The sequence below is a fragment of the Hylobates moloch genome, unplaced genomic scaffold (genome assembly GCF_009828535.3).
Source record: "Hylobates moloch isolate HMO894 unplaced genomic scaffold, HMol_V3 SCAFFOLD_13, whole genome shotgun sequence".
NCBI lineage: Eukaryota > Metazoa > Chordata > Mammalia > Primates > Hylobatidae > Hylobates > Hylobates moloch.
This window is the reverse complement of record NW_026652288.1, coordinates 37,461,141-37,477,442: the sequence shown is the minus strand read 5'-3', so window position 1 is coordinate 37,477,442 and position 16,302 is coordinate 37,461,141. Positions and strand designations below refer to the sequence as shown.

The 16,302-nt window shown below is 42.9% G+C and overlaps 1 protein-coding gene across 1 annotated transcript; it reads left to right on the top strand.

Moving 5' to 3' along the window:
* Nucleotides 1-11,280: 11,280 nt before the first annotated feature.
* LGALS14 (galectin 14) lies at nt 11,281-16,233 on the top strand. The gene is made up of 4 exons (XM_032172949.2): nt 11,281-11,343; nt 13,398-13,474; nt 13,979-14,189; nt 15,987-16,233. Exons 1-4 carry the CDS (start codon nt 11,329-11,331, stop codon nt 16,101-16,103), a joined length of 420 nt encoding a protein of 139 aa, XP_032028840.1. The 5' UTR covers nt 11,281-11,328; the 3' UTR covers nt 16,104-16,233.
* Nucleotides 16,234-16,302: the final 69 nt, after the last annotated feature.

The following is a 16,302-nucleotide window of genomic DNA, read 5'->3' as shown; positions in this document are numbered from 1 at the left end:
AGGCATGAGGATCCCTTCAGCACAGGAGTTCGAGGCTTCAGCGAGCTATCGGTGCACCACTGCACGTCAGCCTGGGTGACAGAGTGAGACCATGTTTCAAAATGGAAGAAAAATTATCCACTTGTAGGTTCTCTCTAATTACTTCCCTGACCCACACTCTTCATTTGTCCAAGTGCTGGGGCTGTGTCCTCAAGATTTTTACAACTTCTGGGAAGGACATCCATTGCCCTTGATCATTGTGATGCATGTGCATCCCACACACAGGGGTTTTCTGTTCTTTTTCAATTTCCCTCTCTCTTTCAACAAGTGTTGCTTCTTACTGGAGTGAATTTCTCTACTGTTACATCCTCAATTCTAGTTTTCACAGTTTCAGAGTTGAAACTGATCTCAGGTCAATGTTCCAAAAGGACCCAATCCATTCTGTTAGGTCACCCCCAACAGGCCCTATACATGCCAGGGATTAGGCTAAAAGTTTTACACATATTAACTCCTCTATTAGTAAAATCACCCTACAAAGTAAGAATTTCTAATAAAGACAAAAAAGTAAAAAGTAAAGAAAGCAAAAAAATAAGAGTTTTAAATAATCCTCCTTGTACCTGGGAAACTAAGGTAGGCAGCGTTCAAGTAATAGATCTAAGATGGCACTGCCAGTAAGAGGCAGAATCAGGACTGGAATCCAGGCAGCCTGACCCCTGAATCCTTGCTCCTAATTACGGGACCCTCATGTCTTCAGGAATATGAAGCTCTGACTGTGATAGGGTGAAAAAGAGAAGTCCCCACTGTTTGCCTGTTGATCTCTTACCTTCTGCATCATGGGAATCTGTTACAAAAGGGGAGGCCGCACCTGGCCTGGCCCCTCTCACCCACTCTCAATCCCCTAGCAGGTGCCCCACACAATGCCTGTGTCCTTTTCCATTGGTTCTGCCGTGACAATCAGAGGGACACCGATCCTCCCTTTTTTGTGAGTACTCCATGGTCCATGGCACAGGGGTGGAAAAGAAGGGAGAATATTTACTCAGGAAGTGGCCTCATGTGAGTGATGTGGAAATGTCTAGTTGGCATAATAAAGGCACCATTCAGTTGCAGGTCCTGGAGACCCTCCAGCACCAGGCATGAAACCTGCAGTGGCTGCACTCTGTGCCTAGGGGAGTCATGTGGCCTAGGGGAGGAGAACATTCAGGGATTGGGGATGTGGCTCGTTATCAAGGGGCATAGACTTTTCAAAGAATGGACAAGTAATAGCTCAGGTCAGTGACTGTGGCTCAGTTTCCATCTTGTGATGAGTGACAGAGCATGTCCCCACCTGGGGGAATGAGGTGCTAAAACAGCCCCACAGAAACCAGGCCTGCAGTATCACCAGGGAGCCTGCTTTCTGCTTTGGGGAAAGGGGGGAAGGGATTTGTGCATGTGTTGAGTGTGTGCCCTGCGAGGGGAGGGGCTTGCCCAACACTCTGTGTGCTTTGCCCTCAGCAATGACCCAGCGCTGCAGGTGGAATTCTACACTGGGATGAATGAGGACTCAGACATCACCTTCCATTTCTGAGTGCACTTTGGCCATTGTCTGGTCATTGACAGCCATGCGTGTAGGGCCTGGAAGTGTGAGAGGGAGATGCCACAATGTGCCCTTTCAGGATGGCAAACCATTTGATCTGAGCATCTTGGTGCTGGACAATGAGTACCAAGTGAGTGCCCTAGGAGCTCCCAGTACCCAGCCCTCCATGGGCTCCCAGAGCAGGAGGCAGCTTTCCCTGGCCTGGCCCCAATAGTCCTTCTGGACCCATCTCCCATAACTAGTTTTGCTTTGGGCTTTTCATCAAAACCCTCTGCTTGCACCATGATCCTCAGCTCTTCTCCCAAATCTGACCAGGGTCAATATCAGCTCACCTCGCATTTCCCCCAAGGTGGAGAATCTCTCTGTCTTTTCCCATTGTGGTCATTTCTACTTATGCTGTTATTTAAATTTTAACTTCGCTGAATGAATACAATATTCATAAAAATAAAATTGTTTTAGTCAATCAAAAATTAAGTCTATCTCATTCCTGGACCCGATCTTACTCCTGAGAGCATTACCAGTGCTCTGCTCTCCTTCCACAGGAAATCTTTGCTTATGGAAGCATATAGATCTATAATTTCATTTCTATTTAAGAAAATCCTAGTATACGTTGCTCTACACATTACACTTTAGGAACTGAGTTAGTTTGTTGTTAAAAAAATATATCTTGAAGACATCATCTATTACTGGTGCTGCCTCAATTTTTAAAGATTCCATAATGTTGCTTTAGAACAATTACCCAAAATTATTGACCTTGACTCTTTTGATGGGCATTGAGGTTATTTCCAATATTTTGCTCTCACAAATGGTGCTGTAATAAGATTTCTAGTAAATTCTTTTGTCATTATCCACATCCCTTACTTATGTTGAAAAATAATCAGAAAGAAATGAAATAACTGGTTCAAAAACGTGTGCATTTTAAATTTAACAAATTGACACTTAGAAGGTTACTTGACAGCCTTAGTAATAACGAATATGTCCAAATGTTCTGGCTCTTTCTAATGTGTAGGACAAAAGCCAAAAGATTCACAGTTTATTCAGGTTCAAGTGAGGGATCTTTATCTATGCTTAGAAGCTGTTTAAAATGATATCTTATGTTTTGCAATTTGCGATTCTACCTCTCCAACAACACTTGAGTTTTATTCTTGGCCACCACCAGCCCAGATCTAGGTAACTCCAGAGAGAAATTGGGCCATCAGCAGTGAGTGGCAGTCAGAGCTCATAAAATTGAAAGATATGCATTCAATGAATATAGTCTAACATTAATCCTGTGACCCCCGTACAAGATGCAGGGATTCAAGTTCATGAAACAGAGTCACTAGCCATGGGGATTTTCCAGGCTAGAGGGGTGGCTCAACAAACATAGACCAGCCTTGCTGGAAGTATGAGAGGAAAAATTAGACATAAAGCAAACAACTGTCTCAAATAGGCACAAAAGTTGATCTGCAAACAGAAGTGTGTGTTTTGAGTTCAGTTACATAACTAGGAGTTTTCTCATGGGATGTTGTAAGTGCTAGGAGAGAGTAAAGAGGAGGCTGAAAGCTTGTTTGGTGGCATACTTTCTTTCTAATGCATTTTTCCTTTTGTAGGTAATAATAAATAGCCAACACTGTTGCAGCTTTGTCCATAACTCCCACCATGTTCTGTGAAGATGGTGCAAGTGTGGAGAGATGTCTCCCTGACCTCAATGTCTGTCTGCAATTGAGGCAGATGATCACACTCCTCATTGTTGAGGAATCCCTCTTTCTATGTGACCATAGGATTTCCAGAGCCTACTAACAGCATGATCTTTCCTCACTATTTCTGCTACACTTGGTCATTAAAACATCACCAAACTACCGAGGATTTGTTTGGTTCTTGCTTTAAGGGAGAAAGAGAAAGTGGTCATTCCCAAGAAGGCCCAAGGAATTCTACGAGAGGCATCCAGAAATCAAAGAGGATAATCCTTCGTGTAACTTCAGGAGTGAGTGACAATGTCCCTGGAATGTCTGAGAAGACATTAGGTACAGCATCCTTCTATGTCACATTGTTGATGTCAGAGACTCTGAAACAAAATCCTTACCCAATCTCAGATGACTCACTACACCGAAATGTTAGGTAGCTGTTTACAGCCACACAGGTGTACCTCAGGGAAGAAATTTTGTAACTCGAGGACAATCTTGTGGAATTTCCTAATTCCTTCCATTGTTCTCAGGATATTTATTGTGTATAAGCATGGTCCTTTGGTCTGTAAAAACTGCCATGCAGGACCTTTAAAAAGAGACACATTTCTGACGTGAAAATTTTAATCCAAACATTAGTTAGAGAACCACAGAGGTCCAAAAATTTCTCTTGAAGAACCTCAATTGTTGATGTTTAATAATAATTGTGAGGTTTTTCTGATGTATGTGGCAGAATCCTTAGATTTCTATTTGGAAACAAATGGTCATGGTTTAAGACCAGAAAATACATAGTTTATTGTTGGGATGAACAGAATTCATACACGTGGACACAGTGAGCAGACCTTGCTTTGATGCTGTTTCACTAGGCTTTGCAGCACAGCAAACCTCCCAACACATGTTGGCTTAGAGCGATCATTTATTCTGACCTTTCTTAGTTACCTGCACTCATGGGGGTGGTAGATCATGTGGTGAGAGTCATGTTTTCTGAAGCATCTTTTAGGCTGGGATTCCAGAGGATGCTTCACTGATGTCTGACCCAGCACTAGAGCTAGGTAAACACCTGGTGGCTGGCTGGTTATTTTATTCCCTACTTCACCTCCCCATTCATGCCTTGAATTTTCTCAAATCATGAGAGTCTCAGGGTTCTTAGACTTAGTGAATGATGATTGGCTTCCACTAAAGAAAGCCTTTCAAAAGGCTCAGGAAGAAGGTGCAAGGCATCATAGGACCTAGCTTTGAAAGGCAGACAGTGTCAGTACTGTGAAATTACATTGATCAAAGTGAGCTATGCAGACAGCCCAAATCAAAGGGTGAGGATTCCAAAAGCTGTGGTTATTTTGATCTGTTGTCATGAGGGAGCATTTTTGGCAACTATTTCCACTAATTCCTCAGTGGCTTAAATGCTTCCCACATTCCAAAAACACTAATCCTGTAAGGAACCACTGAAGGCAATAGAATTACAGAAACAGGCTCAGATTGAAGTTTAGTGTCTTATCATTTAATCAGGATCTGGTGTCCATGAGGTGACTACAAATTATCAGGTGTACTTTCTCTCAACATATGCACTAAAGGAATATATTATCTGCCCTGTACAAATCAAACATACAAGACTGAAACAGATATAGGAAAATGCAGTGGACATACCTATTTTAGAAGGGCAAAAAATAATAAACAGCACCCTGAAAGCAAGATGGGTCACCAATAGCTCTGCTGGAGCTATCCACGAAAATTCAGCCAGGGTTCTCACTCTTGTTACATCTGCTCAAACCAGCATGGCCTTATCTGAAAATACTGTCTTGATATGTGCCTCTTGTGTTTCCATAAGTGCTTAAAGGATATATTTTTCATTAAGTTGGACTAAGTGATCTTCCTTGAATTGATATGCAAGACTTACACCCAGTGAAAGAAACTGTGCTAGCACATTAAACATGAATAGAGATTAAAACAAAGAAACAAATAAAAACAAAAAGAACAAAAAAGAAAATAGGCAGCAATCACTCGTCCACATTATTGGACCCTATTTTCATCTTCTCTGAAAATGGTTCTCTGCAACAATTGGCTCCACCATCTATTGTCAGTTTCTTGGAACTCCTACCAAGGTGGCACAATGACAGCCCTTTTCTTGATACAAGAGCTGTGGTCATCTGGTTCATAGGACAAAAGGAGAACCACTTAGGAGAAGATGAACAGCATATTACCTAAAAACCAAACAATGCAGATTGAAGAGGGTCTCATCAAATAGTCTCTGTCAGCAGGACCCATATCAGGTGTCATTTTGATCATCCTCATCCTGTCTTCTCATGTTCATTGCCACAGCTTGTTAAACAGCAACCTTACTCATAGGTATGCCTCTCTCCTTGCCCTCCTTTAACCTAACATCCAGTTACCTTGAGATGTCATTGCACAGTAAATAACACCTTCATGCCTCTCTTTTTTGTTTCTTTCCAGTATAAGCTGAAATTTTCTCCCCTCTCAGTGGAAAGTCTCAGATTCTTGTTAGGTACACTCACCTCCTTGTATCATCCCACTCACAGTTTTGTTCACTTCTCTATTTTGATAATGGAGCATAGGCCTCCTCATCAGTATGGAAGTCATTTTTGGGCAATTAGGCAATTCTTGCTCAGAGTGGATTAAGACTATCTTAGAACCCATAACCCATGAATTTTTTTTTTTTTTGAGATGGAGTTTCGCTCTCGTTGCCCAGGCTGGAGTGCAGTGGTCTGATCTTGGGTCACTGCAACCTCCACCTTCCGGTTTCAAGTGATTCTCCTGCCTCAGCCTCCCAAGTAGCTGGGATTAGAGGCACCTGCCACCATGCCCTCCTACTTTTTGTATTTTTAGTAGAGAAGGGGTTTCACTATGTTGGCCAAGTTGGTCTCGAATTACTGACCTCAGGTGATCCACCCGCTTCGGCCTCCCAAAGTGCTGGGATTACAGGCATAAGCCATTGCACCTAGCCAGAACCCATGAATTTCTGAGCAGAACATGAGTTTAATTTCATATCTGTATGTCTCTGGATGATTCCAATTGTATTTGAATAACCTACAGGGTCCTACATGCTGCCCCTGCTAGACAAACACACAATGACTGCCTTTTCTTAACTGATAATCACCAGCTCAGCTCAGTTAACACAGGCCATTTATTACACTCATCTTTATACTACCTACTCTCCTGTGCTCATGGTGGCCAGGAGTGATGTCTCAGATAAAAGATAACTCATAGAGACCAGGAAGCAATGTTCAACAAACAAGTTTTGATTTGCCTCTGGGGACCTACTCAACATCTTTTTCATGCTCCTCAACCTAAACTCACTAAATACAGCATTCCCACTAAATATAGCATTGCTCAAAACACGGAAGGTTATTCTTGGACTCTAAAGCCTTGCCTTCTGAAAGGTCTGTAGGACTTTTCAGTTTTTGCTGAAAGCCCCCAAAGAATAAATCTAGTCTTTGAAAATGTCCTTGATGCCTAAGTCCACCAAAGCTGCGTGTCCTCTGGGGTGCTGTCCGTGGTGCTGAGCACTGGTGCTTCTATGCCTGTATTTGCAAGTGAGGGGCCAATAAAACAGAATTAGGAGATAAATTTTTTGTTTTGTTTTGTATTTGATAAATCGCAGCTCAAAATATGCATGATATATGGAGCAGGAATTGAATTTGGATTTTTCAAACCACAATTTCTGCAACGCCCTCTATACCGCTTTTATTCAGCATAGTATTTGAAGTACCGGCCAGAGAGTTCAGCAAGAGAAAGAAACAAATGGCATCCAAATACAGAAAGAGGCTAAACCTTCCATGTTTAGAGATATGATTCTATATCTAGAAAACCTCACAGTTTTCACCCAAATGATCATTAAGCTGGTAAACAACTTTCGCAAAGTTTCAGGATACAAAATCAATGTGCAAAAATCACTAGAATTCCTATATGCCAAAGACAACGAACCATAGGGCCAAATCAAGAATGCAATTCCATTCACAATTGCCATAAAAAGAATAGAATATCTAGGAATACAGCTAACCAAGAGGTTAAAGATTGTTACAATGAGAATTACAAAACACTGCTTAAAAAAGTAGAGATGACCCAAACAAATGGAAAAACATTCCATGCTCATGGATAGCAAGAATAATTATCATTAAAACAACCACATTGTCCAAGGAAATGTACAGATTCAATGGTATTCCTATTGAACTATCAATAACATTCTTCACAGAATTAGAAAAATCTATTTTAAAATGAATGTGGAACCGAGTGGGTTGAACAAAAAAGATATTTCAAAGCAAAAAGAACAAAGCTGGAAGCATCACATTACCCAACTTCAAGTTGCACTACAGGGCCAGAGTAACCTAACAGCATAGTACTTGCACAAAAAAAGACACATAGACCAATGGAACAGAAAAGAAAGAAAAGAAGTAAGGTCCCACACCTACAGCCATCTGATCTTCAACAAAGTTGACCAAACAAGCAATGGAAAAAGGACTTCCTTTTCAGGAAATAATTTTTGGATAACTAGCTAGCCAAGTGCAGATGATTGAACCTGAACCACTTTCTTGCATTATATAGAAAAATCAACTCAAGATGGGTTAAAGACTTAAATGTAAAACCCAAAACTATAAAAACCCTGGAAGGCTACCTAGGCAATACCATTCTGAATGTAGAAATAGGCAAAAGATTCATGACAAAGATGCCAAAAGCAATCACAAGGAAAGCAAAAATGGAAAAATGGATCAATTTAAACTAAAGAGCTTCTGCACAGCAATAGAACCTATCAACAGAGTCAACAGACAACCTACAGAATAGGAGAAAATCTTTGCAAATTATGTATCTGACAATTGTCTAATATCTAGCTTCTATAAGGAACTTTAACAACTTTACAAGAAAAGAACAAACAACCCCACAAAAAAGTGGGCAAAGGGCTGGGTGCAGTGGCTCATGCTTGTAATTCCAACACTTTGGGTGGCTAAGGCAGGTGGATTGCTTGAGTCCAGAAGTTCAAAACCAGCCTGGGCAACATGGCAAAACTTTATCTCTATGAAAAATAGAACAATTAGCTGAGTCTTGTCTCGGGCACCTGTAATCTCAGGTCCTCAGGAAGCTGAGCTGTGAGGATCACCTGAGCCCAGGCAGAGGTTGCAGTGAGACGAGATTTCAACACTGCACTTCAGCCTGGGTGTCAGAGTAAAACCCTGTCTCAAAAAAAGTAGACAAAGAACAGGAACAGAGACTTCTTAAAAGAAGACATACATGTGGCCAACAAGCATAGGAAAAGAAACTCAACAGCCCTGAACGTTAGAAAAATGCAAATCAAAACCACGATGAGATACCATCTCCCACCAGTCAGAATGGCTAGTATTCAGAAGTCAAAAAATAACAGAAACTGGCAAGCTTGTGAAGAAAAGGGAACACTTACACATTGTTAGTGGCAGTGTAAATTAGTTTAACCATTGTGGCAAGAAATGTGATGGTTGCTCTAATGGCTAAAGTAGAACTACCATTCAACCTAGCTATCCTATCACTGGGTATATACCCAGAAGAATATAAATCATTCTACCATAAAGACATGCGCACGTGAATGTTTATTACAACACTATGCACAATAACAAAGACATGGAATCAACCTCAGTGCCCATGAAGGACAAACTGGATGCAGAAAATGTGGTACATACACACCTTAGAATACTATGCAGCCTCAAAAAAGAATGAGATTATGACTTTTGCAGGAACATGGATGGAGTTGGAGGCCATTATCCTTAGTGAACCAGTGTGGAAACAACAAAATACTGCATGTTCTCACTTAGAAGTGTGAGCTAAGTGATGAGGCCCTTGGATACCAAGAGGGAAACAACACACACCAAGGTCTATTTAAGGGTGGAGGGTAAAAGTTGAGACAGGAGCAGAAAAAATAATATTGGGTACTAGGCTTAGTACCTGGATGGTGAAATAATCTTTACCGCAAACCCCCATGACACGAGTTTCCCTGCGCATGTACCCCTGAGCATAAAATAAACTTTTAAAAAACAAAGAAAAAACCAATCTCACATTTCTCCTGGAATCTACAGGAGAAACAGGGTCTCTGAAACTTTGATTCACATGGACATCAAGAGAAAGGAGAGTATTGCTAAAGCCCAGGTGTGGGACAGACAGATGACAGCAGCCCTCACCTGGTAGAGCCAAAGGGCTTAGCATGGAGCAGATTCATGCAAGGACATTCTCTACCTCTCCTCTGATCGTCTTGAGGATTAAGGTCAGTGCTGTCCCAGAATCTTTAAAGGCAAACAGAACAATTTAAAGGCAGAATCTATGATCCGTAGGTGTCTCTTTCCAATAAGTGTGGGGAAGAGGAATGCAGACTATGGAGGTGATAGTCCCTCAGGTGAGGTCTGCACAGCTCGCATGCAGTACCAGCTATTCAGGAGACTGAGCTGGGAGGATCACCTGAGCCCAGGAGCCAGAGGTTGCAGTGAGCTGAGATGGTGCCACACCACTCCAGCCTGAGTGTCAGAGTGAGACCTGTCTTAAAACAACAATAAAAAAAGGCGAGCAAAGACAGGAATAGCAACTTTTCAGAAGTAGACATACAGGTGGCCAACAAGTACATAATAAAAGCTCAATATCACTGAACATTAGAGAAATGCAAATCAAAACCACAATTAGATACCATCTCACACCAGTGAGAATGGCTCATCTTAAAAAGTCAAAAAAGAACAGATGCTGGCAAGGGTGTGGAGAAAAAGGAGCACTTACACATTATTGCTGGCGGTGTAAATTGTGGAAGGCAGTGTGGTGATTCCTCAAAGAACTAACAACAGAACTACCATTAAACCCAGCAATCCCGTTACTGGGATTGATGTATACACTGTTGTATACACAGAAGAATAGAAATCATTCTGCCTTAAAGATGTATGCATATGAATGTTCATTGCAACACTGTGCACAATAGCAAAGACACGGAATGAACCCAAATGCCATCAAGGACAGACTGGATACAGATAATGTGATACATATACACAATGGAATACCATGCAGTCCTAAAAAAGAATGAGATCATGTCTTTTGCAGGAACATGGATGGAGCTGGAGGCCATTATTTTTAGCAAACTAATGCAGGAACAGAAAACCAAATACTGCATGTTCTCACTTATAATTGTGAACTAAATGATGAGATGCATGGACACCAATAGAGGAACAACACACACAGAAGCCTACTTGAGGGTGGAGGGTGAAAGGTGGGATAGGAGCAGAAAAAATAACTGTTGGGTACTACGCTTAGTACCCAGGTGAAGAAATCATATGTACCACAAACCTCATGACATGACTTTATCTGCATATGTACCACTGAACCTATAATAAAAGTAAAAAAAAAGAAAAAAGAAAAAAAAAAAAAACAATCTCACCATTCTCCCAGAATCTGCAGGAGAAACAGTATCTCTGAAACTTTGTTTTACATGGACTCCAAGACAAAGCAGAGAATGTAGCTACAGCCCAGGTATGTGACAGACAGATGAGAGTGACCCTCACCTGGCAGATCCAAGGGGCCTAGTATGAGGCAGGTTCATGCAAGAACTATCTCTACTTCTCTCCCCAGATCCTCCTGAGGATCGAGTTCAAAAGGATCTGACCTTTAAAGGCCCTCCCAGAACCTTTAAAGGCGAAGAGAAGAATTACCTTCTAGGTCTATCGTCTTTTTCCAAAATTCCCAATTTTTTATTTTTAGTCATTGTACAAATTGAGGAAATGTACATCTTCTGGCTAGATTCTGCATAGTGGAGAAAAGGCTTGAGAGGCACAAAGGCTGGGCTTTACAATCACTACTCCTCTACCCTTCACTCCATCATCCTTATCTATGCATTTCCCTGGTAACCCAATCCACAGCCTGGTACCTCCCACACTGTCGTTTCTGCTGCATTACAGACACAGACCTGCAAACAGCTATGGTTGTGACAGAGTTTCTTCCTGACACCTGAGTCTTTCTCCTGCTGCACGGAAAGCTTGCTGGGAGGGGCTTGGAATCTGGCATGAAGCCAGAGGGCATCTCTGAGTTGCAGCATTTAAATGATCCCACTCAGAGATTCACACAGAAGACTGGACGCAATTCCGAAGAGTTGCCCAGAAGGAGAGAACAATGTCATCACTACCCGTGAGTTGAAAAGGCACAGCCTTCAATAATCTCAAGTCACATAAACCAAGAAAGAAACAGGGGAGGTTTTCGGAGTTGAAAATATGAGCATTCCTACTGTGAATGCTTTACTGAGAGTTGCAGGTGTGTGGAATAGAAACCCCGAGGCTGTGGTAACTGAGATGATTGTGGGTGTGGGCTGTGGACCCTGGACCAGTGTAACCCTCTGTGAGGGTGTGGTGGTGTCTGATGAGAGTGAACTCTGCTGAGATTAAGTGACTTTAGGTGGGAGGTGGATGACCCACCAGGACGGGCAGGTGTGTGAGTGAGTGTAAGGGAGTGAGTGTGCTTTGTCTTCCTGTCTGTGATGTGAGTGTGTGTGAGCACAGCCAGACCAGTGCATGGTCATCTTTATGTGCACAGTGAGCAGGTGTGTGTGACTCAGTGAGTGGCATGGCTCTGTGTGACTGAGTGTGTGTGCTGGGATGTGACTGGGTATTGAAGGGAAAACATGCACGTGGCCTTCTGTGCATGTGACGGTTCCTCCCCACACGGCAGCACCTCTGATGAAGCAGCTGTGTGTCTTCAATGTGTGTCAATGTGGATCCCAAGTGACTTAACTAGTGGGGATCTTGGGGATTGTGAGTTACCAAGGACTCGTTTCAGATCACTTATGAGAGCGAAATGTATCATTGGTGGATGTCTCTTCCCAATAAGAGTGGGGAAGAGGAATGCAGACTATGGGGGTGATGGTTCCTCAGGTGGGGACTGCACCGAGTGATCACTGGCTTTTGCCTCCCAGGCTCAGCTTCCCTGTCCCTAGCCCAGTCTGTTCTTCCCATTGTGGAACAAGAGAGTGTGAAGATAACTGATTTGCCAGGGAAGAATATTAGAGGCCGTGGTTTCAGAGACGGAATCAAGCAAAATATTCACTGTAAGCTCTGTCTGAACTGAGACTAAATTTGTTCCTCCACTCATGAAAGAACAAGCTGTGTCTGAATTCAGACAGAGCTTACTGTGGACATTACTCAACAAAGCAGCTGGGTTCACTGGTTCATGACTATAACCCCACCAATTTGGGAGGCAAAGATGGGAGGGTAACTTGAGGCCAGGAGTTTGAGACCAGTCTGGGCATCATAGTGAGACGCTTTCTTTAAAAATCTTTAAATATCTGACTGGCAGAGTGGCAGGCACCTTTCACCCCAGCTACACAAGAGGGGGCAAATGTGTGAGGATCACTGCAGCCCAGAAGTTCGACGTTTCAGTGAGCTGTGATTGCACCACTGCATGTCAGCCTAGGTGACAGAGCAAGACCCTGTCTCAAAAATACAGAAAAATCATCAACCACTTGCAGTCTTCGTAGAAATCAATCATTCCCTCCAGTTACGTCCCTGACCCACAGGCTTCATTTGTGCAAGTCCTGGGGCTGTGCTCTCAGTAATGTGTGCCCCTTCTGGGAAGGACGTCCATTGCCCTTGATGATTGTGATGCATGTGCATCCCACGCACAGGGGTTTCCTGTTCTTTTATCATTTCCCTCTCTCTTTCAACAACTGTTGTTTCTCACTGGAGTGAATTTTTAAATTCTTTCACTGTCAAGTCTTGTTTTCATTTTCTGAGTTGAAAATAAGGCAGTTCAGTGTTTCAGGAGGGCTCCCCTGTTCTGTTAGGTTACCCCTAACAGACCGTACACATGCCAGGGATTAGGGTAAAAGTTTTACATATATTAACTCCTCTATTACTGAGAACTCCCTACAAAGTAGGAATTCCTGATATTCCTCCTTGTCCTTGGGAAACTGAGACAGGGAGAGGTTAAGTAATAGATCTAAGATTGCACTGCTAGTATACGGCAAAATGAGGACCAGAATCCAGGCATCCGGGCTCTTGAACAATTGCTCTTACCTATGGATCCACCATATCTTCAGGAGTATGGGGCCCTGACTGTGGTAGGGTGAAAGGGGAGAGGCCTCGGAGTCTGACCTTTGATCTCTAACCTCCTGCAGCATGGGAATCTTTTACAATAGGGGAGGTTGCACCTTACCCTTTAGCTCTCACTCACTCTCCATACCCTGGCAGGTACCATACACACTGCCTGTTTCCTTGCCTGTTGGTTCCTGCGTGATAATCACAGGGACACCGATCCTCACTTTCGTGTGAGTACTCCATGGTCCAATGGAGGGAGTGGAGGAGAGAAGGGAGAGTATTTGCTAAGGGTTTAACCTTATGTGTGAGTGATGTGGAAAAGTCTAGTTGGCATAATGAAGGCCTCATGCAAGTGCAGGCCCTGGAGACCTTCCAGCAACAGGCATGAGACCTGTAGAAACTGCATGTGGGCCAGCCACGGAACCTAGGGGAGGAGAACACTCAGTGGGTTTGGGTTGTGGCTCTTTATTAAAGGGCGTAGAATTTTCAGGAAATGAGCAAGTCATAGGCCCATGTCACTGACTGGCGCTCAGTTTTTGTCTGGGGATGAGGAGCGCAGCATCTCCCTGCCTGGGGGCACGAGGAGCTAAAGCATCCCCACAGGGACCAAGACTGCAGTATCATCAGGGAGACTTTTTGCCCTGGGTAAACGGGGGGAGGGATTTGTGTGTGTGTTGAGCATGTGTCTGCACAATGGGGGGACCTGCCCAACATGCTGTGTGCTTTGATCTCAGCAAGGACCCACAGCTGGAGGTGAATTTCTACACTGGGACGGATGAGGACTCAGATATTGCTTTCCAATTCCGACTGCACTTTGGTCATCCTGCAATCATGAACAGTCGTGTGTTTGGCATATGGAGATACGAGGAGAAATGCTACTATTTACCCTTTGAAGATGGCAAACCATTTGAGCTGTGCATCTATGTGCGTCACAAAGAATACAAGGTGAGTACTTCAGGATCTTCCAGCACCGGAGCTCTGTGGGCAACTAGAGCAGGAGGCAGCTTTCATTGACCTGGTGCCACCAGTCCCTTGGGGCCCATCTTCCATAACTACTCCTGTTTCAGGTTTTCATCACAGAGCACCCTCTGCTTGCACTGCCATCCTCAGCTCTTTCCCAAATCTGACCAAGATCAAGGTCGGCTCACCTGCCATTTCCCCCAAAGTGGAGAATCTCCTCTGTCTTTTCCTATAGTGCTCATTTCTACTTATGCCATTTTTAAAATTTTCATTTAGCTGAATATATACTATATACTTAAGAAAAAGGTGATTTTAATCATTCAAAAATTATGTTTCACTTTTGGGCCCAATTCTACTCATAAGAACAGCATTACTAGAGTTCTGCTGTTCTTCAGAAAGAATCTTTTTATTTTTTTATTTTTTTGAGACAGAGTCTCACTTTGTCATCCAGGTTGGAGTGCAGTGGCGTGATCACAGCTCATTGCAAACTCCACCGCCCAGATTCAAGCAATTCTCTTGCCTTAGCCTCCCAAGTAGCTGGAATTACAGGTGTGTGCCATCACACCTGGCTAACTTTTGTATTTTTAGTAGAAGCAGAGTTTCACCATGTTGGCCACGCTTGTCTTCAACTCCCGACCTTGCATGATTTGCTCACCTTGGACTCCCAAAATACTGGGATTACAGGCGTAAGCCACTGTGCCCAACCCTTCAGAGGAAATCTTTTCCTATGGAAGCGTATAGATATGTCTACGATTGCATTTGTTTTTAAGCAAATCCTGGTGTAAGTTGCTCTACACATTACACTTTAGCAACTAAGTTGATTTGTTGTCAAAGAATATGCCTTGAAGACATTATCAATCCATGCTGCCGCTTCAGTTTTTAAAGATTGCATAATATTGCATTAAAAAGTTTACCCAAAATTATTGAACCTGACCTTTTTTGGGGCATTAAAGTTGTTTCCAGCATTTTGCTCTCACAAATGATGCTGTATTAAGTTTTATAGTCAATCCTCTTGTCATTACTAATTTCCCAATACTTATACTGGAAGATAATTAGAAAAAAATGAGAAAACCAGCTCAAAAATGTGTAAATTTTAAATTTGAAAAATGAACACTAAGAAGGTGACTTTCTCTATAGCCTCAATATAAGGAATATATCCATACTTTTCGGCTTTCTCTAATGAGTAGGCCAAAAGATTCACATCTTATTCAGATTAAAGTGAGGGATCCTTTCCTATGCTTAAAAGTTGTTGAAGATAATATCCTATGTTATACAAGACCTGTCCTCCTTTAACTCTCTAAGAACCCTGGGTTTCATTCTTTGCTACTAACACCTCAGATGTAGGCTACTCCAAAGAGGAACTGTGCCATCGGTAGTGAAAGGCAGTCACAGTTCATGGAACTGAAAAGTATGCATTCAATGAACATGGTCTAGCACTAACCCTGTGGCAGGTCCTGTGCGAGATGCAGGGTCTCAAGTTCCTGAGACACAGTCCCTGGTGATGGGGATCTTCTAGGTTGGAAGGGAGGCCGAGTAAACAGAGACTGTGTGACACGGTGTATAACTTCACTAGGGGAATGAGAGAAAACATTAGAAATAAAATGAGCAACTGTCTCAAACAGGCACAAAACGTAGCCTGTAAACAGAAGTGTGTTGGCTAGGTTCACTTGTGTAACTAGGAGTTTTCATGGAGAAGGTTATTTGTAATTGGGCAGAGAGGAGAAAGGGCTGAAAACCTGTTTGGTGGCATACTGTCTTTCTGATGCATTTTTCCTATTGTAGGTAATGGTAAATGGCCAACACATTTACAACTTTGCCCATCGATTCCCGCCAGCATCTGTGAAGACGGTGCAAGTGTTGAGAGATATCTCCCTGACCAGAGTGCTTATCAGCGATTGAGGGAGATGATCAGACTCCTCATTGTTGAGGAATCCCTCTTTTACCTGACCATGGGATTCCCAGAGCCTGCTAACAGAATAATCCCTCCTCACCCCTTCCCCTACACTTGATCATTAAAACAGCACCAAACCTCACATGAATAGTTCTTGCTTTAAGAGGGGAAAAGAGGAAGGAGGAAGTGGTCATCCCCAAGAGGGTC

What these genes read in the sequence shown, in the direction of transcription:
- LGALS14 (XM_032172949.2), top strand. An exon ending in ACACCGATCCTCACTTTCGT is followed by an intron (nt 13,475 to 13,978) that starts GTGAGTACTCCA and finishes CTTTGATCTCAG; the next exon opens with CAAGGACCCACAGCTGGAGG. An exon ending in TGCGTCACAAAGAATACAAG is followed by an intron (nt 14,190 to 15,986) that starts GTGAGTACTTCA and finishes TTCCTATTGTAG; the next exon opens with GTAATGGTAAATGGCCAACA.